This window comes from Solea senegalensis, linkage group LG15 (genome assembly GCF_019176455.1).
Source record: "Solea senegalensis isolate Sse05_10M linkage group LG15, IFAPA_SoseM_1, whole genome shotgun sequence".
NCBI classification, from domain to species: Eukaryota; Metazoa; Chordata; class Actinopteri; order Pleuronectiformes; family Soleidae; genus Solea; species Solea senegalensis.
The window spans coordinates 2,535,436-2,563,370 of NC_058035.1; the positions used below are offsets into that span (position 1 = coordinate 2,535,436).

The 27,935-nt window shown below is 40.9% G+C and overlaps 2 protein-coding genes across 2 annotated transcripts; one reads left to right on the forward strand and one right to left on the reverse strand.

Annotated features, from left to right (window-relative positions):
- Positions 1-812: 812 nt before the first annotated feature.
- On the reverse strand, positions 813-10,922 carry LOC122781803 (filensin). Its single transcript, XM_044045825.1, has 8 exons — positions 10,444-10,922; positions 9,100-9,160; positions 8,453-8,548; positions 7,190-7,282; positions 6,162-6,275; positions 4,924-5,144; positions 3,970-4,061; positions 813-2,338 (listed from the first exon to the last, which is right to left on the reverse strand). The coding sequence occupies exons 1-8, from the start codon at positions 10,803-10,805 to the stop codon at positions 1,335-1,337; spliced, it is 2,043 nt and encodes a 680-aa protein (XP_043901760.1). The 5' UTR covers positions 10,806-10,922; the 3' UTR covers positions 813-1,334.
- Positions 10,923-15,689: 4,767 nt separating this feature from the next.
- Positions 15,690-27,106, forward strand: prokr1b (prokineticin receptor 1b). The gene is made up of 3 exons (XM_044046255.1): positions 15,690-15,885; positions 20,263-20,830; positions 25,913-27,106. The coding sequence occupies exons 2-3, from the start codon at positions 20,364-20,366 to the stop codon at positions 26,616-26,618; spliced, it is 1,173 nt and encodes a 390-aa protein (XP_043902190.1). The 5' UTR covers positions 15,690-15,885; positions 20,263-20,363; the 3' UTR covers positions 26,619-27,106.
- Positions 27,107-27,935: the final 829 nt, after the last annotated feature.

Below are 27,935 nucleotides of genomic sequence, written 5' to 3' on the forward strand. Positions count from 1 at the left end.
TATTAACTGTTGGTCTATTCACACTGGATTAGAATTACCTGAGGTCATTTTTCCAGAACCTTTTACCCAAGATAATGTTTAATGGAACATGTTCTGTTAATAATTACTTTACCCGACCTCTCCGGATAAGGCTTAAGGCAACAAAAACCAAATGATTTTTATTTTAAAGTGATTATACTCTGAAAACAAGCATATGTATGGGTATTACAGGCAGTACAGTGCACCTGTTACACTGTGGACCTTTGTAGATTTATTAGTAGGCTACTGGCAAAAGCACGGAAGGCAAAATAAACAAGGTTTATTCGATATGTGTTTAGAATTTATAGGAAATCTACCAACATAATATACCGTACGTCTCGGGAAGAAGTAGAGCTTGTTCCCACTACCATTGTTTAATTTCTCTAAATGTACCTGACAACCCTCCAGCTATCATTTTCTTTTCTTTCACTTTTGTCATGTTTAGTTTTCAGCAGCTGTGCTGTAGCGTAAAATATTGATGAATCTTGTCGGAAATCTACTCTGGTATTTGTTGCTTACCTCATGTTTTATATTTGTGTTCTGCCCTCACTGTCCTCGCATCCTCTCTGCAGACAGGTTGGATCGTACCAAATGCGAAAGCATGCAGTGAATGACTCAAGGTCACATGAAAAATGAAAGAGTTACCTGTGGATGCTGCAGTATCAGAAAATGGAAAAGAGTCAAACGTGAAAACTACAGGCGCATTTTTAAAAGCAAAGAGTGAAGACCCTTTCGAGTAAGTGTGCGACGTGCCTGGTACCCAGAGTCAGACTGAAACAGAGCTAGACCACTTATTTTGATGTTTGAATCTTTCTTTTATTGTTCAAAATGTCAAAGCAAATGATTACACAGCAAACGTGTGCTGAGGGCAGGCAGTGGTGTCCAATCAAACCAAATCAAAGAAGGGGAAAGTTGGAATTATTGGCAGTTCAGAAGGGTGGCACAACTTCAATTCCATTTTTTTTTATCTGTTTTCCTTATAAGTGTTTTTTTGGTGGCATGTGGCTTCCATTTTTTTTATTGTTCCAAGTTTTCATACAGTAAAGGACTCAAAGCTTAATCGTGGGTGTTCGGTTGAACAACAACAGCAGCAAAACAGATTGTGGACGCAAACCAGAGAGTGCTAGCAAATGGAAAAGCACTGAACACCAGAGGAGGAATGTGTAGAAGGTATAAAAGTGTGGCTGGTCTTCCTGTGAGACCAAAACACTGGTCTTTTAAGAGCAGTTTCTGGAACGTTTGTCGTCTGATCAGATCATTAGATCATCAGATGGTTGGACTACGTTGGTGGAGTCTTCACGTTTGGTGATGGGGTTTCAGTGTTTTTTCTTGCTGGACTTCTCGATCGTGGTCTCCACCACCATGGACGTCTCCTCATAACCTTTCATCTTGCGTCCCTTGGAGTACTTCTCCACTGACTCCACCACTTCTACCTTCTCATAGCTCAGTGGAAGTGTGGAGAAGCTGCTGGAACTGGTGTTGGTGCTAGAGCTGGTGCTAGAGCTAGTGCTAGAGCTGGTGCTAGAGCTGGTGCTAGAGCTGGAACCGGAGCTGGAACTGGGGCTGGGGCTGGTGCTGGAACTGTGAGGTTCTGGCCCTGGTGTGGGCCCACTCGGGCCATCATCAACCCTCTTAGAGCCAGAGCTTGGGCCAGAGGGTGGAGGGATTGGGTTTGGATCTTCAGAATGAGAGCGAGGCTCTCCGCTCTTGTGCTTTGCTTTACCTCCATTGTCTTTACCTCTTCCACCATGATTGTCCTCCTTCCCTCCAGAATCTTTGGGGAAGGTTGGACTCAGAGGCCTTGGGTCCACCATGGGCTGAGGAGGTGGAGGAGAGGGCGTGCTGCGTCCGAAAATGTCATCAGGAGACATCATTCCATCTCTGATGGTGACGTAGACGTGACCGGCGGATGGTGTGGATGTGTAGAAGCATGGATCTGGGTAGCTGCCGTCACCGGTAACAAGGACATAACGACCTTTGGTGTAGAAGTCGGCGATCGGCTCGGGCTTCTTGTACATCCTCATTCTGTCTCTGACAATGTTACAAAGAGTGTCAAAGGCTTTGCTGATCTGAGCCCCATCTGGGACGTCCTGTGGAGACACTCCAGCAAACACGGGCCCCTGCTCCTGTGTCTTCACCTTCTCCTCAGTCAGGATTCCCTTCCCTTCCTCTTCTGGAGCGTCTCCAGAAGCTCCTTCACTCCTTCCGCCACTGTCAATCACATCCTTTGGATTCAGCTCTTTCTTCTTTAGGACCTTCTTGGCCTGGATCTTCTGGCGAGGCTTGATGCTGGTGATGTCATGGATAGCCTGGGTGAAATCTAAACACAAATGAGGCCAACGGTTAAAGCTGTAGTGTGTTAAGTTTGAATGTTTGTAAACACATGTTGCATGTTCTCCCCGTGTGTGCGTGGGTTCTCTCGGTTCTTTGGTTTTCTCCCACAGTCCAAAAAGATTTGGGGATCAGGCAAATTGGACACTCTAAATTGACCGTAGGTGTGAGTGTGAGAGTGGACTGATATGTGATCCTGTGATGGACTGGTGAACTGTCCATGGTGTACCCCTCCTTTTGCCAGCTGGGATCGGCACTAATGCCCCCTGCGATCCTCATGTGGAGGATAAAGTGGTAGAAGATGGATGGATGGTAACACGTCTGTTACTACTGTCAAATAAGTTCACACAATGCTTATTAGGCCTAATATAGTGGTTCCCACGTTCCGCACAGGGAGTAACAGACGGAGGCAACGGCAACGTTGCACTAGAAAAGTGGGACAACGGCAAACAGGTTAGAGTTTGACTGAAAACTCAAAGGAGAGTCAAGGACAAGTGTCACATTTGACAGGATAAACCCGTCTTGTCCATGCCACTACGCTGCTGCTGTATACACAATTATGCTGTGTTTTCATCATGGTATGGTCCGTTTTGGTACAGTATAGTATGGTTTGGTAAGGTATAGCCCTGGGTCAGGCTTGGGTTTCGACTGAGAACAGTGCCCGATGGCTACGTAACAAGACATCAAGCTTTGTATGAGAATAAGAGGATAAACTTGGGCCGTTTGCTTTGACTTCCATGGAATATTTACACCGATCCCAAGAGAGTGACATTTTTCTGTCACCCAATAAGCCGATCTAAGCCAGTCTACCTCCAATCTACCTGACCGTACCGTACCATTTTACTTTGGTACTCCCCGTACCAAAGAATTTAACTGTTGGGGCTGGTTATTTTGGTACTATGGAACCCCAGGGTTAACCCTAACCCTAACCCATGTATCGTTCTGTACCAAACCAAACCGTTCCACTTGGTGGAAACAGAGCTATATGCGCACTCAGTCAGGTCTGGTAGTATTGCTTCACGGAGCCCAATATCAGCTCGCAAGAGAGTGACATTTTTCTGTCGCCCAATAAGCCGATTGTCGTGGGTTGAGCCAATCTACCTGAGCATACTGTACCATTTTACTTAGGTACCCCCCCGTACCAAAGAATGTAACTGTTGGGGCTGGTAATTTTGGTACTATTCCTAACGGAACCCTAGGGTTAACCCTAACCCTAACCCATGTACCATGTAACTCTGTACCAAACCAAACCGTTCCACTTGGTGGAAACACAGCTATATGCTCCCTCAGTCAGGTCTGGTAGTATTGCTTCACGGAGCCCAATATCAGATGGTGGTACACGTCATACAAATGATGTTCCATTGTTTCTTTTCAATATCATCATCAACAACATATTCACTAAAGGTTTCACACTAGAGCTTTAACAATTTAAGGAAAAAAATAAAGCTTTGTTCACAGGAAACAAAAACAAAGACACTTTGAATCATGTGGAGCTTCATTAACTTTGCAAGACTCGAGGAGACACTTTCTGTGTCTCTGACAATAGCGGCTGATTGTCTTTGCTCTCAGTAGTTACTCTCAATAGAAACCAGCTGTGACACACTCACGATATTCTCTTACCTCTCCCCCTGCTCGATGCCGCGGGTGTGTGAGTGTAGCGGTAATTAGTGGTGAACAGGGTAATGGGAGTGCCAATTATCGCTGAATTCAACCTGCAGGAATGAGAGTAGTGAAATGTCACCAGTGCATTCTTTATGTGCCAAGCAGCTTTTGCTATGCAGGGAAAATCTGCTCAGATTATTCAGATTTGTTAGACAAGGAGACAAACGACAAATCTGGAAAACACAAAGAAAAGTCAAATCTGATATGAAGAAAAAAGGAAAATGATTCTCTGTGTTGTGGATGGAAACAGTTGCTTTAACACAGTGCCCCCTGCTGGCTGCTTCTGCACACTACATTGACTGAGGTATTACGACATTATTTACATCCAGTTGTTAAACTAAATAACAAAAAATACAAGAAATAGCTTCACTGGTAGCAGCATTTAGAGTTGTGATTTCATCTTCAATTTTTGGAGGGGAATTTATCAAACGTGTGATGTCAAAACAGTCTGTAATTAATTAAAAATTATGAGAGCATTATGAGAATTGGAAATTGGAAATTTGGACATAAGTGATATGACCCCTTTTGTTGTTCTGTTTTCTTTAATCTAGGATTGTTTTGATGTTTCTGTTCCTTGTTTCTTTTTCTTTAGTAGTTTTTACTTGTCTGTATCTCGGTAAGTTTGATTTCGTGTCCTCTCTTCCCTCTTGATTGTCTGCCTCACCCTAATGTGATTCACCTGTGGCTGATTAGTTCTGCCTCCACAGTGTTTTTGTCACTTTAGTTCAGTTTCATTCTGCTACTTTATTGTTGGATTGCGCTTTAGTTCCTGTTCTTGTTCCCCGTGTCTCTGCTCCCAGTGTTTAGGATATTATTCTTTGGGATTTCCTCCTCGTTTGAATTGTTTTTGCCTTTTGTTGCATTTGTTGCAGCCTGCATTTGGGTCCTCCATTTTTGTACACCATGACGTACCTGTTGTCCTCGTTCTCGATGATCCTCTTGTATCTCTCCAGCTCGTTCTCCAGGTTCACCTGGTACGTGGCCAGGTGGCGACATTCGCAGGTGAACTTCTCCAGCGACTTCTCGGCTTCCTCGATCTCCTTGCGCAGGGACTCGATTTGCTCGTTGTACGTCTGGATCTCGTGGTCGTATCGCTCCTGCATGCTTTTGATGGTTTGCTCCAACATGGAGGTCTGCAACGAGAGATGCAGGGAGGATAATAATAATTACAAAGTCATGGATTTTCTCAGCTGAGCAAGTGTTAATGAACAAATACACATCTGTATAGTATTTGCCTTAAAAGAAACCTACTTTCTTCATATGAAACAATGTCTAACAACCTCTATAATGTAAGGACACGTAAGGACACTCTTAATAATTAGGATTTAACTTTAAATGTCACAATTAACTACACCATTATTATCATTTCACAGGCTTTAACTGTCATGAAATCATAGATCACGACAATACTACAGGTGTGGCAACTATAGGTAAATGTATAATTTAGTTTGGTGGACAAGAAAATACAGTGGAGTTACAGTAGAATACTGTATTTATATAGGTAAATGCTGCTAAATCACTCTTATATGTGGCATAAATGTTAAGTCACAGTTAACAGCTGTCGATTTACAGTAATTTGTTACAAAATAATCCAGTAAAAACACTTTGTGTTTGAATGAATATATGCACTGTACATTGATGGGGAAGTAATGCAGTATCTTTACTCTGTATGTAACATTTTAAAGTATATAATGATATTGAATAATTTTATGATCAGATATTAAATCTGATTATGGCTGAACTGACGGCTGCTCTGTCATAAAGTGGTCATGGCTGACATCTAGTGGTGTCATAGGCGTATTTTAGTACATTATGGTATATTTATAATTCATTCATTACTGTATGCATTAAAAATCTATGTGAACTATTAAAGGGGAAAAAAAACCATAAATAATCTTTATCTAACACTGAAAACATGAACAATATCTGTGGTTTACAAAAATCCTAATTGATTATAACGATGATGTCACCTTTCCATATTCTATTTTTTCTGACATTTCATTAAATAAATTATTTAATAAAAAATAAAAATAACTCACTGATTAGTAAACAACGATGTGTTAGTTTTACATATTGACCATCGACAGGGTCATTCACATGGATACACTGTGAAACTTCCTGTTGTCATAGCAACCATGATAGAACCCTACCTCGGTCTGTAGGCGGTGCTTCTGAGCCTGCAGCTGGCAGAGGGCGCTCTTGTACTCCTCCAGCTGTTTCTGCAGCTCGGGCACCTTCCTCTGAGCCAACAGCTTCTGCTGCTCCTTCAACACCAAACACACGACAGTGAGATCATGCAGAGATTATTGTGTTTAACATTTAGAAGGGTTTATTCAGAGAAACGTGAACATTCTACCTATGTGTATGTTTGTATAAAGACTGTGCACAAAAGTTCACTAAGGATCAATAAGGAGGTTTTTAGTCTGAAAGGAACACTGGGCATGTAAAGAGTTTTTTACGTGGTACGTGAAACCCAAACCTGAGAATATAATCCCTGCAAAAAACTCAGAAAGTTCTCAGAGAGAGTTGGCTATCAAAAGCTAGTCCATGTTAGCATTACCAGTCGATAACGACGCTCTACGCGTTGTTTTTTGTGCAAACACGGATAAAAACCGAAAGAGTGCATACGACTGATTTACTATGAAACTAATAAGACAGAAATGCTATTGAGAGTAAAAGTAGCAGGAAGTGATAAGATAGTTGTTTTCTGTGTGTGAAAGCCGTCTGTTTTGGGGAAAAGGATGACATGCTACGACTTGTGTTGTGCAGTCATGTCGTCTGTCCACATGTACTGTCTGTGTGATGCAGAGAGGCACAGAGATCCAAGTGGAAATCAAGAGACTTGGTAACCTCATCAACCTCTGACACGTAGCCAGAGCTGACACATACATGCAGCAACCATCTTCTTGCCCCGGGGGGGTGGGGACAACTGTCACACACACACACACACACACACGTTTGCACAGCTACTCTTTTAAGGACTTCCATTATTTGGACAGCCTAAACAAAGCCTAACTCTAACCTCAACCATAACCCCAATTCAAATCTTAGCCTTCAACTTGATTTGTTCCTCAGCAATGAGGTTCTGCCTCATTAGGACCAGGTTTTGGTCTCCTAAAAAGGTAATAAATACAAGTTTACACACACACAGAGGCAGCGACAGCTTTAATGACCTCACCTCGCTGATGCCCACTGACACATTGGGACCAAGAGGAAGTGTCTGGTTGATTTGCTGCAAAATGTTGATGTAGGTCTGGATCTCTGCGAGGTTCTGAGATCAGATACAAAGACACATGTATGACTACAGTATAGTTTTTATCTTTGTACACAAAGATAAGAGTTAAAGTGCTGACATAACAGAGACATTTAAAAAGAAACAACAACACCACAGAGGCGGAATCCAAAGAAATCAATCTCTATAGCGAGCAGTTAAAAAATAATTGAAAAAATATTATATAATAATATATAATAATTATATATAATATATAATAATGTACACAAGAGATGAAGGGTCAGTTTTCTCGAAAAAATTAAATATATTAAAAATGAATAAGAAGAAACACAAGTGAGAAACTGACCAAAAACAACAACAACAGAAAAGCAACTTTTCTTTGGTTTACATTATAAAAAAGGAAATCAAATCTCTCACATCCTCCTGCAAGACACGTCTTGCAGGAGGATGAAGGGCTTTCATTTATCTGATGTGTAACAATAAAAGACGCTGGACATTTCTTTAAAGCTATTTTTTTGGTAGGAATGTTTTCCTGTGAGCGCCGCCTTATACTCTGTAATAAAGAGTGCTTTGCAGAGAGATATTTTCAATCTCCAGAGAACGGGGACACAATATTCATGTGAGACCACTCGCTTTTCTTTCCCCCTCATCATACTGCAACAGCAGCAGCAGCAACAGCAGCAGCAGCAGCAGCAGCAGCAGCAGCAGCAGCAGCAGCAGCAGCAGCAGCAGCGGCGCCCTTTGATAGGCTATCTCAACGTTACAGCATCACAGATTCATTCGTCATGAAAAGCATGCACTGAGGCTGAAAAATGTCTGCGAACATTACGCCTGTTGCATTTTTTGGTTTTCTCTTATGTCTGTGTTTTTTGTTGTTCTTGCACCTTGGAGTCATTAATGTTCATGTCACACGTCAGAGTTGGTGAAAAGCACCGGTACAGTTTCTCCGGGATACTTGTCTCACTCGCGTCACAGAAGACGAATTGTTGTGTATGTAACAAAATATCCTTCAGCATTAATCTGTTTATGTTCTTCTATTACTTCTGTGACTGTGTTTTTATTTACCTGACTTCTATTATTTATCCAGTTTCGACACTTATCTCGTCCACTGTCTATTCTTATTTACCCAATTATATCTATATCTGAGTCGTGACTGTGCACCATAATTAGATTAGTTCATTTCAATCATTTCACATTAAGGGCATTGACCTTCTTGTGTCTCTCTCTGGTGGAGCTGACGTCATCCTGCAGGAACTGCAACTCAATCTGGTTCTCCAGGTTATTCAGCAGAGCGCTGTCTGCCTCCTGAGATGAGATGAGATAAACGGAGATAAAATGGCATAATATGAGATTAGATGAGACAAGATAATGAAAAAGTTAGGATAAGATAACGTTAAATTGAATGAGCTGAGTCACGATGCAATAACATAATGTGAGATTAGACATGATAAATTAAATTAGATTTCATAAAATCAGATGAGATGAGATAAAAAACGAGATTAGATGAAATACGATAAAATAAGAAAAGATTAGTTTAAATTGGATGGTGAAATGGGTTGATATGAGATGAGATAAAATGAGATTAGATGAGATTAAATGGCATGAGATAAAATAAAATGAGCATAGATTGGATGAGGTGAGCTATGATGAGAATGAGAATAAAATGGGATAATATGATATGAGATAAAAATGAGATAAGATGAGATAAAAATAAGATTAGGTGAGATTAAATGAGATAAAATAAAATGAGAAGATGAGATAAGATAAGAAAAAATGATATGAGATGAGACAAGATAATGAAAATTACGATAAAATGATTTTAGATTGGATGAGATGAACTATGAGATAATCCGTACCTTGTTCAAATGTTCCAGTGTTCCACGTAACTGTTCTTGATAATCACATTCATTTCTGTATCTGGAACATGAAACATGTTGATGAGAACAACAACCGCCACAGAAGCTCACAGAAACAAACAAAAACAGTGGGTCATTGTTCTCATTATGAGAACAATGACCTTTGGCCTTGTCTTTAAACCTATTGTTGAGACTCACAGTGAAACAGATGATGGTTTGCATGACTGTATTACATAACTACCACAGAGTCACATTATGAATAGAAAATGCTGCTAAATCACAGTAAAATAAGGTATAACTGTGTAGTTACTGGAGCCAGTTTGTAGTAATTCATAATGACATTAATAATTTACTAGCATTCCATCAAGATAATTGTCAATATCTAGTTAATGTAATTACATTTTTTCCAGGTCTAATGGTACGGAAAAATTAGAAAGAAAAAAATTAAACAGAACCTGAGATTATAGTCAGAATTCTCATTTTAAAGCCCACATAGACCGGAAGCTCCAATTAACGCTGCGTTTGTGTGTGTATCTGCGTCATTACCTCGTTTATGAAACCCTAAAGTTTCAGAACAAACAGTTCAGCCACTGCTGAGAAAATAGGGTTGTATTGTTTTCCTGGGCTCTGTGAAGCGGATCGGCACTTCCGTATGTTGATGTCGTCATCAGTATACCTCACCACTCCTCTCACCACTGTAGCGCCTCCTGCTGCTACATCCGGTTGCGTACATTCAAGCGCAGAAGAAGAAGAACTACTCTCGTTGTAGCTGCTGAGATGCAGAGCATCCACCGTGCCAGAGTGGGAGCTGTGTATCTGAGAGCTGGCCTATCTATTACGTCACTTCTAGGTACCTGGCCAATCACAACACAGTCCACGTTCTGGGGGTGTGGTTTTGGTCTGAAACAGCGCGGCTGACGAGAGCGTCAGTGAGGAGATCGGCTCGTTTGCAGCGATTAGGAGGTTTTTAACCATGAAAACAAGTTCATATATGTAAGTAGACCTCCATAACTAACATATATGTGCGATACAAGCATTCAATGTCACCTTTAATCTCAGAATTCTAACATCAGATTTCTAATCTCAGAATTCTGACTTTTTCTTAGAATTCTGACTTTAATCTCAGAATTCAATCAATTTTTTTTTTTTACTTTGTGGCATTAATACTCTATATGCGTATAATGGGACTTTTAATTCTATTAAATAAAATTGTATGCATAGCACCAGTAACATAGTATGGCAGAACAAACCAAACACTTCACCATCAGTTTTGATTCATTTCCCAATTCCAAAAGCATGTTTTTCACAGTTTAAGGTTCGACTGGCACCGTTATCCACTCTTACTTGTTGGTGAACTCGTCCAGCTGGCGGCAGGCGTCCCTCAGCTCTCGCTCCAGCTTGGCGTAATCGGACGTCAGCTCTCTGATTCGCTGCCTGTTGAATTCGATTTGCTCAGTGAGGGCCGCCTCTGGGCCGCCGACCTCTTCCATGCGCTGCAGCGTCTCCAGCTGCTTGCGTAGCACGGCGTTGCGTTGCTCCAGGACTCTCGCTCTGTTGATGTAGCGAGTGAAGCGGCTGTTGAGCTCCTGGAGACTCTCCCAGCCCGGAGTGGCCGATGGTTCAGGACCTCGGGCCTCCTCGTCGAACACATCCGAGCGCTCGTACTTCTCCTTGCGCACTTCGCGCAGGTAGCTGGTCTTGAACATGGCGATGATGATGTTCCTGGAGTGCTTGGTCTCCTTTATTGTGTGAAAACTCGGGTGCTCACCCTTGGCTGTCTCATGCTCGACTAAACGATGCAAAGCACTGACGAGCAGCGAAAAAGCCCCTAAAAACTGCCCGGGCTGTGGCCGCATGCGCTACAAGCCTGGGGTTTTCCAGAGTCCATTGTTGCCTTTGTGGCAGAGATTAGAAAAGCCGAGCTGATGATGACAAAGCAGAATGACAAACACAAACAACTGACTGACTGACCCCCGAGAAATCACTGGGTTGTCACCTGGTACTGTCGTTGTTATTCTTTGTCAGCTGCTTTCCAGATCCTTGTTTGATATGGTCAATTGGTCACTGAATATTTATAACCCGCTCTTCCAGAGAAACACTACTTGACTTTAGCTTTAAACCATGGGAAATATTATATTAGGTGCTTGATTTTAACATTTTCTGTGAAATAGTTTCATGTTTTCAGGATAGATTATCTGACACACTTTGGTCCACACTTAATCTGCACTTATAACTTGATTTATTTGGGTGGAAGACTGAGAACGACACAAATTCCAGTATCAGTCTTTAATATAATACAGAATTCCGTATCTTCTTTATATCTTCATGTACAATGGTGTAAAAACATGCTGTGTGTTTTCTTTTGCCTCTTAAAAATAGATGTGTGAAATATAAATTAGCTTTTTTCTCATTCCTTCTTCTTGGGGTGTTCCCCTTGGTGTTTCACGACACTTTGTGTCCTCCGTGTGGGAATTGGGTAGAGATGGGTGAAGCGTCTGCTTTGGCTTCTCTGTTTGCTACAGAAAGGTCAGTCAAAATGTGCCTGTGGACAAATCCAGCAAAGCTGTGAGAGAAACAGCTGAATGAAACACACGTCCAGTGGCTTTATGTCAGCATTTCAGCAAAAAAAAAAAACCCCAAACCCAACAGAGCTCGAGGGTTTGTTGTGCCATTTAGGCTGCAAAACTATCAAACAAAAACTTACTTTTATATTTTGTAATGTCTTATTATTTTAAATATAATAAAAATGAGTCTTGTTATTATATAATACATGTATACATTGTAATATATAATGCTGTATAAGCATGTTTATGTTTATATATGATAATGTAAAATATTAATAATAATCTTGTGTATATACGAAAATAAAATCCCTGAAAGCATATAAAGAAAAAAATAGAAATAAGAGTAAAATCAAATAAAAATACACAACAGATTATAGACAATAAAGAGGATTATAGATTATATACAGAGAATAATGATAACAGAATATGAGAGTAAACTCAGTTGTCAATACTATGAAGTTGCTAATTTGAGAATAGTTTTTTAATATAATCTGATCTTTGCAAACATAGCGAGCGAACAGCAAAGATGTAGAATTGCTGCACAACCCTTTAAATACGCTTTAATATGTGTGTGTTAATAAATAATTATGAATATTCATGAATGTTAATAAATAGTGTACATGCACATTGAGCATGTTCATATTTCGTCTTTGTTGTTGTCATCACAACGACTTAAATTTGTTTTAACAAAACAGAATAAATGAGCACTCATAACTATGATTATATAGCACTTTGGATGCATCGGAACACAGTATCGTGACATAATACATCGACTTTATTGAAATATTTCCAATAGATTACCAGTGTTGGAAACAGGCACTTGATTTTTTTAATTCAGAACTGTTATTTGAAAACAATTATCTGACCATTTTGAAATGAGACAGAAACTGTTATTTAACATTCAGCACCAAAACAGACTTTAATTAAAATTTGCCTGTGTGCGTCTTCATTTGTATGCAGGAATAGCTAACAGCTGCTAAAGTGCTCCATGCATACATTATATATGAGTCTCACCTCCTACATTTGTGTTGGAGTGTACCCTGTAGAGTCTCCCCTTGTATCTCACTGTCACTATGGACTACACACCGTACACTGGTATGATACATGTGACTATTTTAAACACTCAGGTTTCATTGTGGAATCCATTATATACACTTTTCTACTCTGTGCACATGTATTTGCTTGCATATGTGCCAACAGGTGCTGCTGTTTCCTTCACTCCACGGCTCCACGTTTGGGGTCGCTGGTCTTTGAAACAAGGTCATCTTATTTCAGGACAAGTTATTCATACATAAGTTCTGCCCTCATAAATGCTCTGTATCCCCTCCCCTCCACAGTCAAACCCATGTTGATAAAACTAAAATGATCAAATGAACAACTGGAACAAGGAAACGTGATAATTATGCAAGGAAATGCTATATTAGTGTATATATTGCCGAGCAAATGACACAACGGTCTACAGCCAGGGTTCTCCTAGTGCTAGTCTCAATAAATGAGTGGGTTGTGGATCATCTACTGTGGCGACCCTCAGAGAGGGAGAAACCCAAACCAAAAAAAAAAAGAGCGTCCCTTGTTGTCTTAGATCTCTTCAAGTAACACCATTATAGCCAACATTAAAACACAGTGGTGTAAATAGCACAGTCAGATACAGACTTTTCAGAGGAGGCAGATTTATTAACAATAAGATACTCTGCTCTCTCATCATCCTCCTCTTCCTCACATATACTGTACTTCACATACTAGTATAGTGAAATTAGATGAAGATGGCACAAGAGATCAATTGAGTATAATTATTAAGCCTCTCACCCTGGTATATGTGGTAGAACAGCATTTCAAGTACCACAAGACTATCACCTCCACTGGATACAATCTGTCCAAACATCTTTCTTCAGAATTCCCTCCGAAGTTACACCTCCAAAGCAAAGGAACAGGCAACAAATTGACAATTGACAACATGATGATCTACTCTACTGTTCTATGGCTCCAGTAGAAACAGATCCACCATGGCATCATAACGCAGTCCTTTCTGCGCCTTCAGTTGTCACCACTGATGTTCACTCTGCAGCAGTCTTTGTCTTGGTAGTAGCTTTTCCAAAAAAAAACATCTTTCGTTTGGGACCAACACCTGTCGTTGGCACCTTTTCTGCCGTAAACTAGTTTACCATGCTAGCATAAGCTCTGACGTTCTTCTGACATCTTCTGAGCATGTGCGATAAATGCACAAAGAGGGGTACCCCTATGATTGGATGGTGTTTTTACAGAATACACAAGACGACTGTGCCTCCATGGGGGTTCCACACTAAAAATAAAAACAATTAAGTCATTGTCATAGGAAAAACCAACAGTGCCACAGCAGACTCCCTGGCTTCACATTTTTAAACCCCACATACTTTGTACCGTGCATTTGTATAGATTGTGTCTGACTGCTGCGTATTCCTCAGAACATTGACATCAATAACCCTCGTCTCTATCTCTTCGCCCTTTCAACAGGCGCCATAAATAATAGGTCTTGTGCATATTCTTCACGGGCGAGGAGAGAATGCCACATCACTGCCCCCTTTTCCATCTATATTCATTGGTTATGAGTGGCAATAAATTCGAGGCAGGGTGAGATTAGAGAGCTGTCTGCTCGGAGATGAAAGTCTAGTGTTTATCCGGTGTTCGGGCCTCATGGGCCACAGTGACAGACGCTAGCCAGGCTGAACAAGTGGCCACAAATATTTAAAGGGTAATAAAAAGCTAATATGAACATGCAAAAGCAATTCTCTTGTGAACTGGGAGGAAGGATTGGTTCAAGCACCAGAGAAACAAACATTTTTCCTCCTCCTTCATGTGTGTGTATTAAAGATGACATGGGTTGCTGCCGGCTCACTTGCATCTCTTTGTTGTTAGTTATTATACGTGAACTCGAGCTAACCTGCTGTTCTCTATGTGAGGGAACAGGAGAAACCACTGGCGCCACAAATCACTGTAATCATCGACATGAAGGACCCTTTCCCTAACAATAAGAAATTGATCCTAACAAGTCCGTCAGTCCTGCTGTTTATCTGCTGCTCAGGATTATCTGCCACAAGCTATGTAGAGATATGATACTGACAGTCTTTCACATTTCTCTACATTAGGGGTGTCTCAAAACCGATATAGTATCAGCACGCAAAATATCGTGATATTTCACTGTATCATTTCCCCCCACACACAAGTAAACAACCACAAAAATAAAAGGTTTTTCACTACAGTAACCAGTTATTGAACACCACTTTAAACTCAGCATTGCAGTGCAATTATGCATACAGTATTTTAAACAAAAATAGAGTATGAAGAAACTATTAAATACATTGGAAAGACACAATTCTTTTTGGAATTTATTTGGGTCAAACTGATTAATCGGTCTACCTCAACTGGGCGTGCAACTCCATTCCAAGGCTAAAGCAGCATTACTGTGACAAACTTTGTTATACAGATGAAGAGCTGCAGATAAATTCAGTTAGCCAATTACATGTGAACGTCATGCTATTTTCTTTTTTTGGAAACTTCCATCTTCTTTCCCTGTTGCATCAATTTAAGGAATGGGAAATGTTACCTAACCCTTTAACCTAATATTGACCATTTCCTGCACAGTAGGTTATTTATAGACTTCTATTTACCTGGTGAACTTTAAACCACCCACTCTCACACACACACACAGGTTGTCTCAGCTATTCTTCCAAAGAAACCATACTCAATCCTTCAATCTTTAACCGTAACCAGTGAATGCCTAAATCACTAAACCCACGTCTTAACCCCTTAAATGTGTGAGGACCAGTCAAAATGTCCCCAAAATGTCCGGTCTGTCTAGGGGTTCTGTGTGTACTTGGTCCCCACAAAGACATACGTACAAGTATGCTCACACACACGCCCACTCACGCACACACGCGGGCGCGCGCGGAGGCGACACGCTCGTCTCCTCACCTCGTCGCGCGGAACAGAAACAGAGGCAACTTTTTTTATCCTCAGCGTTAAGAATCAGTGAGAAGAGAAGGAGGAGGAGGAAGAGGAGAAGAGGAGGAGAGAGGAGCAGAGCGGAGCAGCGCTGTGGCAGCAGACAGAAACCTCTCTGCACTGCGAGATCGTCCAATTACTCAGGAGATCACACCTGGACCTCGACTGAAATGATCACTAAATAAGATATATAGATATATATGTTTTATCACCTCAGCAACGAACCATCGGCATCCAGGTTCTGGTAAGTTCCTGATAAGTTTGGTTTAATGTTTTTGGTGTTCTTTTATGTCAGTTAAAATATAATACTTATATGCCTTAATATTGAGGTAAAATAAGATGTATTTATTGTCACTGCAGGATCCAAATAATGGGAATTCATATGCTATATTTGAATACACAGTCTTAGGGCACTAGTTGTTTTTATGTCTGTCAAAATGTGGGATTTTTGGCATTTTCATTGAAATGATGTGACTGAAAGTGGGTCTTATAACATTGTCACTGACTTTAACTCAAACGTGTGTATATACAGTATAATGGTCAAGCATGTCATGAATAAACCTGGTGAAACAGACTTTTTTCACAGCAGATATTTGTCGAAATTGAATAGGTTTAACCTGTAGAATCAGTTTTATTCTCTGAAAAATGTTTTTTTTTAATTTTTAAAACTGCAGACTGATTGTGAAGTGAACTGAAGTGATTTGAGAAATAATTATACTTTATGTTCATTATAACATTTCTATAATAACCAATCTAATACTGCAATTTATGTCTGTTTCATGTCAGTCTGTTCTAACATTATACCTCAGTGCATCTCTGATGTTGGTAATGGACGTTATGCAATACCTATATCTCTCAAGCCACGGTTCTCAAACTGTGGTACATGTACCACCAGTGGTACATGAGCTTCCTCTGGTGGTTCTTGGAGGAAAATCAGAAATACTTTTCTACTGTATAAATCAGGGTATGTGATCGGATTGGAGCTGAAGAATTTTGACAAGAGTGTGCAGAAAGTTTGGGAATAAATCTGCCTCCGGTGATGAGAACCTCTCCTCTAGAGGGTAGCGACCATTGAAGAGGTTATTTGATTATGCTTCGTCCGAAATTGACAGAAACGCACGCAGATTTTGCAGCGGTGGAAATTGTAAGGTCACTGAATGCAAGTCGTCACATTACTGTAATGTTGCCGATGAGGGATGTTACGATTTCTGCCGCAATTTTGACAACTCACCTCTTGTTTCGCCACTGGATTCAAACATGGACTATTTACTCTATACTGCCCCCCCACGATTTCTGGTGGTATTGCTCCATTTTGACCATCATTGCACAATCACGGACAAAATTAACGCAGAGTATGGACAGATGTCTCCGTCCGTCTCTGTCTTTTGTGTAGAGCACATGTTACATGTTGCCCTGCTCCAACACACCTGATTCAGATGAACAGCTCGTTACCAGGTTTCTGCAGATGCCTGGTAACGTGCTGACCATTTGAATCAGGTGTGTTGGAGCAGGGCAACATCTAAAACATGCAGGGCAGTGTTCCCTGAGGACCAGGGTTGGGAAACACTGGTGTAGAGTATGAAGAGACCACACATGTATCATGAACTATGGCTGAGCAGAACAAGGGACTCAAATGCAGGACTCAGAACACGAATCAGTCAGTAACAGAGTTTAATTCCAGGCAGAGGTTCGGTACACGGAAGGTCAAAGAGATCAGGCAGAGGTACAAAAACGTCAGGCAAGGTTCAAAAACACGAGTAGACTAAACTATGGCTGTGACTCAAGAGTGCTGGAGCGTGAGCTGTGAACTACAACGACGAGACAAGACACAGAGGGGAATATAAGCAGTGCTTGATTAGGGAGTGATAGGATGCAGGTGTGGTAGACACAATCAGGGATCAGGTGCACACAGACAAGGAAGGGGGCAGGGTAGACAGGAACCTGAAACAGAGACAAGGGTGAGTGATTTCAAAATAAAACAGGAAGACAAGACATGGAACATGAAGGGAGAAACAAAACAAGATACTTAACGGAAGCGACAGATCATGACAACATGTACTATTCACACACATATGGAACTCTCCCCCACACAATAACTAATCTATACAAAATATTAATGGCACACTGATAATAGTAAATAGATTTGTGTTCAACTTGACATTAATATTCAAGACATTTTACTTGAAATGATCACCTTTCATAACCATAGTACTTTTATTGCCACTGCTGTAAACATCTACACCTGGGTATATTCATGTCAACATGTTTTATAATATGTATCTTTTATAAATAGGAATATTTGTCTAGGTCATGACAGAAAATTATTCTTTTCTGATTTTATTTCAGCAAATAATATTAACTCATGTAATGAATTCATTGTAAAACCTGTCAAGAATAAGTAAGCAGTGGTTGGGTAATGGGATTTGACCTGTGTATGCTTCACCCTCATTGAGATTCGTTTCATATAATTAATTATCGGTCTTTAGGTTGCGCTCCTAAGCCCTCATGAGTTCCATTAGGACTTTTATAAGATAAAGCCATGCATCTGTAATTGAGCTGATGATGAGTCTTTGTAACTAACAGAATGAGTCACATAATCACAGCCTTTCTCTCGCACATAAAATAGGCCCCAACCTTTGTGTGGTTGTTTTTTAAAAAAAATTCAATTCACCAGCTTTACAGGGCTGAGGTGAACCCTCAGAGCACGGCAAACCTGGTGGACCCAATTTGAGTTCCATAAATTACATAAGAGACGTAATTTAAAACACATTTCTGTTGCGGCGGAGAGGAAGCATTTTTGTCAGGTTATATTTGCATGACATTACATCATAAAGAAGCAGTTTTACTTTACTGATATTCACAGGGGCATGACTTTATTATTTTCAAAAGAAATAACTTGGATCAGAAAATATAGTTTCTCTTGTTTATTAATATCTCTGTACTGGTAGCAGCAAGATTGCGTCCTTTTCTTTTTTCTTTTAAATGGTTTTTAAATTATGGGTTTGTTTGTTATGAACAGATGGGGGCATAATTGACCACTTCTGCAGCAAACTGAAACTAAATGCCCCGTCTTCACGCTGAGCCCAGTCTCTTACGCTCTCTGTCCTGCTCTCTGGAAAATGACAACCTCTTATTGTCCTTTGCTTGATGTAATGACCTCACCCACGAACATGTTCCATCAGTAGAAATCATAAAAATGTCACGTGTGCCAGCTTGATCCTGCCCGGAGCACTGAGACTGTGTCATTGTTTGAATCTGGGCCCTGCATGAGTAATTCTGACGTAGGAACCAGGGCTGTGCAAAAAAAGGAGTACATGTGATGTGCGTAAATGTTGCTGAATATAGAAATAATTAAGATTTGTGATAAATAGACAGTGCAGGTGTTTGGTTTGCTGCTCACTTTGATGAGTTGCCTATGTAGACACTGTACAAAAAAAAAAAAAAAGCATCTTGAGCCCCAAGGGCAAGGGATACAAAGGATGTTTCTCAAAACAGAAACATCCCTTGTAAACTGGATTGATGAAAATAAATACAGGATAAAATGATGTTGAATACATTTATTGCAATTTGGGTGGTCTTCGTCATATGTATCTTGCGATGACGATACATTTTCAGGATATTGTGCAGTCCCATAGACCACATACTGTATGCAAATTCATGTAGTGTTGTAGTTGGAATTTGACCATGGGAAATTCACAGATGTTGGATGATACCAGTTGTCAGTCACACCGATGTCCACCCATACATGCCGTGCTTCAGCATCCATTTTCCTCCAAATGGAAACATAACTTAGAACATTTTAATCACGCCCTATCAAAGAAGGGCTGAGACTAATGATCGAGACAATTAACTTCACAGGTAATTATTTATTTGAGTAAAAGCGAATTTTCCCGTAGACTTCCACTAAAACTGCAACCAAATGCAGTTGCCCCCTGGTGGCAAACTGCAATTTAGATGATACTTCCTGGACTTCACTCTTTGGGTCAGGGGTGTCAAACATACGGCCCGGGGGCCAGAACTGGCCCACCAGAGGGTTCGATCCGGCCCACAGGATGAATTTGTTAAAATTTCACACTACGATTACAATCTAAATCTCTTCCAGATACCTGTGATTAAATGTTTGTGCCTTTTATAGAGCCAGTGTGATGTATAAATAGCACATTTAGGCACGATATTGTTGAAATTGCACTTATATTTCTAAGAAACTTCATGGTTTGTAAAAATATCCTTCATTTTATGTAAAACAAAGGAGAAAAAAAGCAAGCAGTTCTTGTTGTTCATAGGTTATTATGCTATTATTGTACTATTTTTACGGGTCCGGCCCACTTGAGATCAAATTGTGCTGTATGTGGCCCCTGAACAAAAATGAGTTTGACACCCCTGCTTTGGGTGAACTGAATTTTCCTAAACTATTAGTTAAGGTCTATGTGTGTATGTTTTAAATTAAATGCATAAAATTATGCCCCCCCCCACACAAAAAAAAGAGATATTACATTCTTCACTATATTATGCACACATTTGTTGTAGTATCACTTTATCAAACTTTTCCCCCCACATAGAAATTTTGTAAAACACTGATATTCAGTGCATGTGCAGACCTAATGGCAACTTTCTGTTTCAGGCGGAGACGCTCCGTTTCTGTCCATACTGTGTGAAGAAAGCATGAACTTCTTTCACCCAACGTGCCGGATCTCACCCTTACTCTAAGTGTTTGCCATAAACATGGGCGACTCCAACATCAGCCACATGGTGGCAGCGTACACAGAGATGCAGGAGGGTCACCCAGCAGGAAAGTTGGATCTTTACGTGGACAACTACGACATGGACTACGGTATCCCCCCCGATGACATCCCAGACACCACACAGGGCCAGGCTTTCTTTGTGGCCACCATTGTTATCGGCGTGGTCCTCGTCTCCATCATGCTCATCTGCGGGCTGGGAAACTTCATCTTCATCGCCACGCTGACGCGCTACAAAAAGCTCCGCAACCTCACCAACCTGCTCATCGCCAACCTGGCCATCTCAGACATCATCGTGGCCGTGGTGTGCTGCCCGTTCCTGGTGGACTACTATGTGGTGAAACAGCTCTCCTGGAGCCACGGACTGGTGCTGTGCGCCTCCATCAACTACCTGCAGACCGTGTCGCTCTACGTGTCCACAAACGCTTTGCTCGCCATTGCAATTGACAGGTGAGTTCAGATTGTCCTTAGACAGCTTCCTAGAGCTGTGTTTACACAGTGAAACAGTTCCGTTTAGTATGTGTTTCCATTTGGAATAGTACCAGAATAACCCTTTTGTTTGGGTACCAGAGTAAAATGGTACAGATAGACCTGCTCCACCCGTGACAGTCGGCTGAAAATCGTAACTCCCTTGCGACTGATGTTTATTTAAGTCTATTCTCATTCAGCAACACTTTGACCTTGACTTTACGTGTGAGTTAGCCGTAATTCTTGTAGCCTTGACAGCAGAGATTTGAATTGATAAAGTTGATCGCCAATAGGTAATGATTGTTTTTACATCAAAGCAGACAAAAAAAAAAGAGAAAGCACAATAGTAATGTTGTAATAATCCAAAGCGACATACCTGCAACAAGCCTGAGAACAGCTAAAAACGCCAAGAACTACGTACGAAGAACATTCAGTAGATTATACTGCTTTCAGACGTTTGAGAGGATAAATGTGACGAGCAACAGGAGCCTGGGAGTTCACTCAAGATTCAACAAGGGAACAACAGTGGTCATTCACTGGGGCTTTCAATGAAAGAACTGCAGCAAAGCTATCTCTTTTTCTCCAAATCTTACCTTTATTGAAGTGATTCTCAAAGACTGATGGGTCGGAGGAGACTTTTTTGGGTTATACCAAACTTTTAGTCGAGATTTATGTGTATTGTGTTTGGCATAATGTGCATAAAATTAAGTTTTACTTCATTGTACCAAACCATCTTTCAGAAATGATTTGTTTACCAATTCAAAATGACACCAGGTGTTAGAGATACGGCTGTAAATTAGCCGCCACGTTAGCCAACAAAATTTGCTCTTGTCACGATTTATATTGTTATTTGGGTCATAATTGTTTTGGATACTCTGCTTTATGGATATGAGGTCAGCATACATGTAATGTTCATGTCATTTTCAGAGGCTGAGACTGCAGAGATTATTTGCATTACAGTGGAAATATCTTTAGATTGAAACAGATTTAAAAAATCCTACCAAAAGCTGCTGCAAAACAAGAACGACTACAAACTTATCCTGGTCCTCATGCTTGGTTTATTCACATTGAAGTGGAAATGTTCTTTTATCAATGATGCAGTTGTGTTTTTTTGGGGTGTGTGTGAACTGCATGGCACCACGCTACAGCTCTGGCTCAGATTTGTCTCCATGCACAAACCTATGAAAAGATAAACAGGTTTCCACTTCAAAGGCGATGTAAACAGATGGTTTGATTCATTTTTGATAATCAGTTTCCAGAAGAAGCCCAACAGGTCTCCTGCTGCTCTGCTCAGCAGGCAACAGGTCCACATCCACTCACGATAGGTAGCATCTGTGGTTCCCTCTCTGTTTGTGCCAGCTATTTAGTCCATAATCCTCTGGCACAGGATGAGACAAATTAAACGTGTTAACAAAATACTAGACTGATTGAGCCGGAGTCCTTGGTAAAATGTAATGAAAGATGAACTTCAAGGTTCAAGGAAACCAACAGGAACAGCTGTCATTGTTGTGTGATTTGCAGATATACAGACACCAAGGACATTTTAAGAGTTTAATTTAAGGGTTAATAATTTGATTAGTCACGGATGGCTTCATTCATTTCCTGACTGGTATTGTGCATGTTTCTTCTTTCTCAAGGCTAAATAGAACTTTTGCTTTTGTGAATGAAGATAACCAAACCATAGAAAATGTTGGATTTGAACATTCCACACGATTTCTTCTTTTGAATTTATTACTTTTAATTTAATACTGAAACAGTTTGTTGCATAATAGTGAGGCAGGAATTGTAACATATACCTCATTACACAGTGTTAACACTCAGGTTTAAGTATGTTTTTGCGTTAAATAGGCTTTCACTCATGGGTCAAATAACTCTACAATGAAATTTTAATTCGTTTAAGCTCCGATCAGCAAGGCTTAGACGAGCATTCCCCTTCTAGCTGATAGTATAAGCGTTAACCATGAATGTTTGTTGCAAATCTTATTGCTCAGTATTTTATATCAATTGATCAATTGAAAGAAGGACTAAATGATATAAAGTAAAAAAGTCAAGTGTAATATGGTCACTGAGCTCCATGAAGTTGTTGCTTCTGTCTTCCTCCGAATAATTTTGAAAATGCGACACAGGAATTCACCCACAGTTCACACAGGACTGAAAAAACACAGGAAAAGAGTCTTTAATAAGTAAATTAAAAAAAAAAACTTAAATCACAGAAAGCCAGAGCAACAGACAAGATTGAAAAAGTGGCCTTAAAACTAACAAACAAACCAAAATGAACCAGCACAGAGACTAAAATACATGAGGGAGGCAGGGACAATTAAACACAGGTGAGACAACTAGGACACAGGTGAAACACATTAAGGGCATGACAGAGAATCAACAGGGAAGACAGGACTGGAAGTCAAACTAAATAAGGTACATACAAGGAAAAACTTCCAAACAAAACAGGAAACAGCAGAGGTAAGTGAAAGAGAAAGAAAGAAAGAATCAGAATTATTTGCACACACACACGCCAGTATTTAACCCAGTGTTTCTCAATCCTGGTCCTCGGGACCCACTGCCCTGCTCCAACACACTACAATTAAACGGATGGGTCGTCACCAGGGTTTTGTAGACAGCTTGTTGATCAGCTGACCATTTGAATCAGGTGTCCAGGAAATCCTGGATCCTCAGGACCAGGACCGAGAAACACTGATTTAACCCATACTTGTTACAAACCAGCACAGGAGCAGTGGGCAGCACTTACAGAGCAAGGTACCCAAACACCATTGCATGTCACCCCTTAAATCCCCCTGGGATTAGAACCAGAACCGGTGACCCTTTAGTTACTAGTCCTTCCACTTCTCCATAGGCTGCAAAAGCTTTGAGGAATAAAACGTAATCTTCTCCGTGCTCTAACCAGGTGCTTTTTGGGGCTGAATGTAATTATTTAATCGCCCTTCATTTCTTCAAAATGCCAAAAACACTATTACTTTATTATGCGTGTCTATATGCAAATGACTGAAGTAATTTTGCTTCCGAAACACGAGCTTTCGCATATCGGTGGGTTGGGAAAGAAATTACAATGTATTCACATAAATTGCAAAAGCCACAGGGGCAACGAATGAGCCCTTTACTGTGCTGCTGAGAGGCATGAATCAAACCTCGCTCAGTCAATAACAACACTTCCCCTCGCTACATGTGCACATAACATCTAAAGATTTATAAAGTATGGCACAGATTTTAGATGCTCTGCAAGGAGCCGTGAATGATTTGTGCACAAATCAAAATCACAATGAGGCTGGATAGAGAGCTCACTGTGCCAAAGTAATTATTATAAATGATTGTTCAGTTCGTATCTTCCCGCAATTGTGGGAAGTTCCTGACAGTGTTGGCAAAAAAAGCGACAGCTCCACAGACGGCGGCGGATTACAGAGAATCCACAGAGCTGCTGCCGCCGAACGTCTTCACTGTGCTTGTTGTTTACTGAAATAACTGTGTTCCAGGGGCATTTGCATAATCACGCTGCAGCAGAGGATCGAGTCTTGATCAACTTTTTACGTGATCTAACCTCTTACGTTGAAACAGCCGGTTTCCTCCCGCAACAAATCAGTGACAGGTCACAGCAGGGAGAATCACAAGCGTGAATAATCAAATTAATGACGGTTGAATTCCATTGTTACTGTGATCATTGACGCCCGTGGGTTGTCCTGCTGAAATACATCTCAAATGGTCCATTAAGTAACAAACCATTTTCTGGTTTGTAACAGCATGGAGTTTGTGTGTTATCCAATGTGTGTGCGCGAGTTCTCCGGTTTCCATACCACAGAGCATTGGACACACTAAACTGACAGTAGGTGTGAGTTTGAGAGTAAATGGTTGTTTGTCTCCATATGTGTCCCCGTGATGGACTGGCGATCTGTCCAGGGTGTACCCCGCCTGTCACCCTGTCTCAGCTGAGATTGGTACAGCGTCCGCTGCGATAATGGAGGATGAAGCGGTAGACGATGGACAGACAGACAGACAGACAGACAGTCTGTCTGCATTAAAAAAACTTTCTCTTCTTCTGTCTTCTTTTTCCCTTGTGTCCTCATGTCCACTTTCTCTGTGGTCTTCCTCTTTCCCTCTTGACTGGCAGCTCCAACTTCATCACCCTTTGTCCAATATAATCACTATCTCTCCATGCGTAGACAGTTATTATTAAAATAACTTTATACCACTGTGTTAAAATTCAGTTCACTGAATGACTGACCTTTAATCTTAAAGCAATTTCGAGTGTGCTCAGCACTCAGACTGCTGAACAGGCTGTGTAAATGGCCATGGCAATTTATGAAGTGCCTTTCATTGTATAGAAATTAAATGTGCTGTATAAATACTATAAAACACACAAGGAACATGGCACGATAACATGTATCGAACATAAAGTACACAGAAAAAAACACTCAAGGGAAAGCAAGACCCAGTGGTCATAACATTCATATTAACTTCACCAAAATTACATTTTTAGAGCTAAACTCAACCTTTTCTTTGAGAAATTAAGTTCTGCCTCATGAGTACCAGGTTTTACAAACTAGAAATTAGTTTATAAATTAGTAACTATGGGTGATTTTGGTCAATGAATACCTGAATACGATGCATATGTTTTTAGTGCACCGGTATTTTTCAATTCAACTCGGCACAAGTGTTAGTGAGGTTAGGGTTAGGACTAAAAAAATAGAGGTCTAGGGTTAGGGTTCGGGTTAGGCTGTAAATGACAGACAATGAAATGAAACAACAATTAGCGCGTCGTGTGGTATCGTTTGTAAAAGTGGGAGTTGAACCAGACTCAAAGATGTGCGGCAATGTGCCAAGACTTTAACAAAATGATACTGAAATGAACTTTTATTATAGCATAATAATAATGGTAATGGTGATATGATATGAATGACAACAACTATAATAGCCTCGAAACTGGATCTGGATCCTGCAGCCTGCAAGATGAGGACACAGACAGAGAGGAATTAGGAACTAGGGAGAGAGTATTTCTAAAGTTCTGAGTTATGTTTTTCCAGCCTCCTCAATGCAAACATATGTCTGTTCCTGCAGGTACATGGCGATAGTTCACCCTCTTCGTCCTCGTATGAAGTACCAAACTGCGTACTGGCTGATCACTGGAGTCTGGATTGTCCCGATACTGATATCCATCCCATCTGCCTACTTTGCCTCGGAGACGATGTACCCTCATGGCGGCAGCACCTCGGCCACTCACAAAGTCTTCTGTGCCCAGATTTGGCCTGTGGACCAGCAAGCCTACTATCGCTCATACTTCTTGGTTGTTTTCGCCGTGGAGTTTGTCGGGCCTGTGATCGTCATGGCGATGTGTTACACCCAAATCTCCCGAGAGCTCTGGTTCAAGAACGTGCCGGGGTTCCAGACGGAGCAGATCAGGAAGCGGCTGCGCTGCCGCCGCAAGACGGTGATGGTCCTGATCGGGATCTTGACCGCGTACATCCTGTGCTGGGCACCGTATTACGGCTACACCATCCTGCGGGACTTCCACCCGACGCTGATCACTCGACGGAAGAACTCACTGGTGGCCTTCTACATCATCGAGTGCATTGCCATGAGCAACAGCATGATCAATACCTTCTGTTTTGTCAGTGTCAAAAACAACACAGTGAAGCATCTGAAGAAAATTGTATTGCTGCGCTGGAGGTCAACGTACGCCCCCAGTAAGACTGCGGATGAGATAGATATGAAGACGTCCAGCCTGCCCGTAACAGAGGAAACCGAATGTATTCACCTGAGGTGAAGGGAAGAAAATGTGTAATCTGTCAGTCGTTGAGATTTTTTTTAACCGTTGATAGAAAAAACTACATAGCAGACGGAAAAAGTCTTAACAAACCCTAAAGGCTTTTCAGGCGACGTTTTGATTACTGTGTAGATAAGTGATACAGCACCTTATCAGAAGTAATCTGAATGAGGATTTCTGCCATGAGACCAAAGACCATGTTAAACAAACACTGAAAGTAAGTGTTTACGGAGATCAAAGATCTTAGTGGCCCTTTCCCAATGTGCACCCTCACTTAATCCCAGTCTGTTTGTGCCATGTTGAGTATTTTATTGTCAATTTCCATAAATTGGCACCTTTACTGATGGAATTACCCACAGCTCATTGCGCAAGAGTCACAAATCAATCGCCAACCTGAGGAACTGTACATTTGACATTACAAGACAAAAAGTTTTAAAGTTGGGGTTGGAGATCCTGGAAAAACAGTTGAAGCAGGTCACATTTTGAATTCAAAAGTCCAAGCCCCTTCTTCAGACCTTCGAAGCTACGCCTCCAGAGCATTGGATCGCTCTGCATCAGCCTTTTCTTGGCAGTAGCTCCCAAAAAAATGTCTTTTGTTTGCGACCAACAGCTGTGGTTGGTACCTTTTCTGCCATGACGTTTTAACAAGCTAGCATAAGCTCTGGCGTTGTCTTCTGAGCGTGCTGTGACAATGCATTCATTAATTGGTTACAATCGAGGATTTTAAGCAATACAGTAAAAATGCTCCCATACCCTACCTTTAATGTAGTCAGATAAAAGTAGCCATTTTAATAATGTCATTTATATTTTTCAAATAAATCCTCATCCAATCTCTGATTCAACCGAAAGTAAACATCAGAAAAAGTCCCAAACTCGCAAATGAAGCTAACAGTTTTTAGCGGCTCCATGTAAAATAATATGGATCATTTAGTGTCGTCTCATTCCTGGTTATATCGTTTCAAGCCCGCGGAGGTTCTCACACTCGGACACTTAGTGGGTGATATTGTCAAAGTTTGTGAGGGTTCAGGGCGTGAGGATTTTTTTTTTTTTCACTTTCTGACTGAATAACAATAGAGCCGGCAGCATTTTCAAACTTTTCTTCTCATAAACGCTGAGGAAATTTATACACCAGGCGTATCTGAAGCTGATTTGTGCATATTTTCTTTTAAAATGGAGTAATATGAATGTAGCCCAAGAGAGAAAGCAGTGCTCGGTATATTAAATGATCCAAGACTGAGCACCACCATAGTGTTCTAACCACTGGGTTGAGAGTAGATTGACAAATGTTCACCTGCACCCAGTCATTACGTGTCTTTT

What these genes read in the sequence shown, in the direction of transcription:
- LOC122781803 (XM_044045825.1), bottom strand. Translation starts at nt 10,805, where the DNA reads ATGTTCAAGACCAGCTACCTGCGCGAAGTGCGCAAGGAGAAGTACGAG. An exon ending in CCAGAGAGAGACACAAGAAG is followed by an intron (nt 7,283 to 8,452) that starts GTCAATGCCCTT and finishes ATCTGATCTCAG; the next exon opens with AACCTCGCAGAGATCCAGAC. An exon ending in ATCGAGAACGAGGACAACAG is followed by an intron (nt 4,062 to 4,923) that starts GTACGTCATGGT and finishes TCATTCCTGCAG; the next exon opens with GTTGAATTCAGCGATAATTG.
- prokr1b (XM_044046255.1), top strand. Translation starts at nt 20,364, where the DNA reads ATGGGCGACTCCAACATCAGCCACATGGTGGCAGCGTACACAGAGATG. An exon ending in CTCGCCATTGCAATTGACAG is followed by an intron (nt 20,831 to 25,912) that starts GTGAGTTCAGAT and finishes CTGTTCCTGCAG; the next exon opens with GTACATGGCGATAGTTCACC.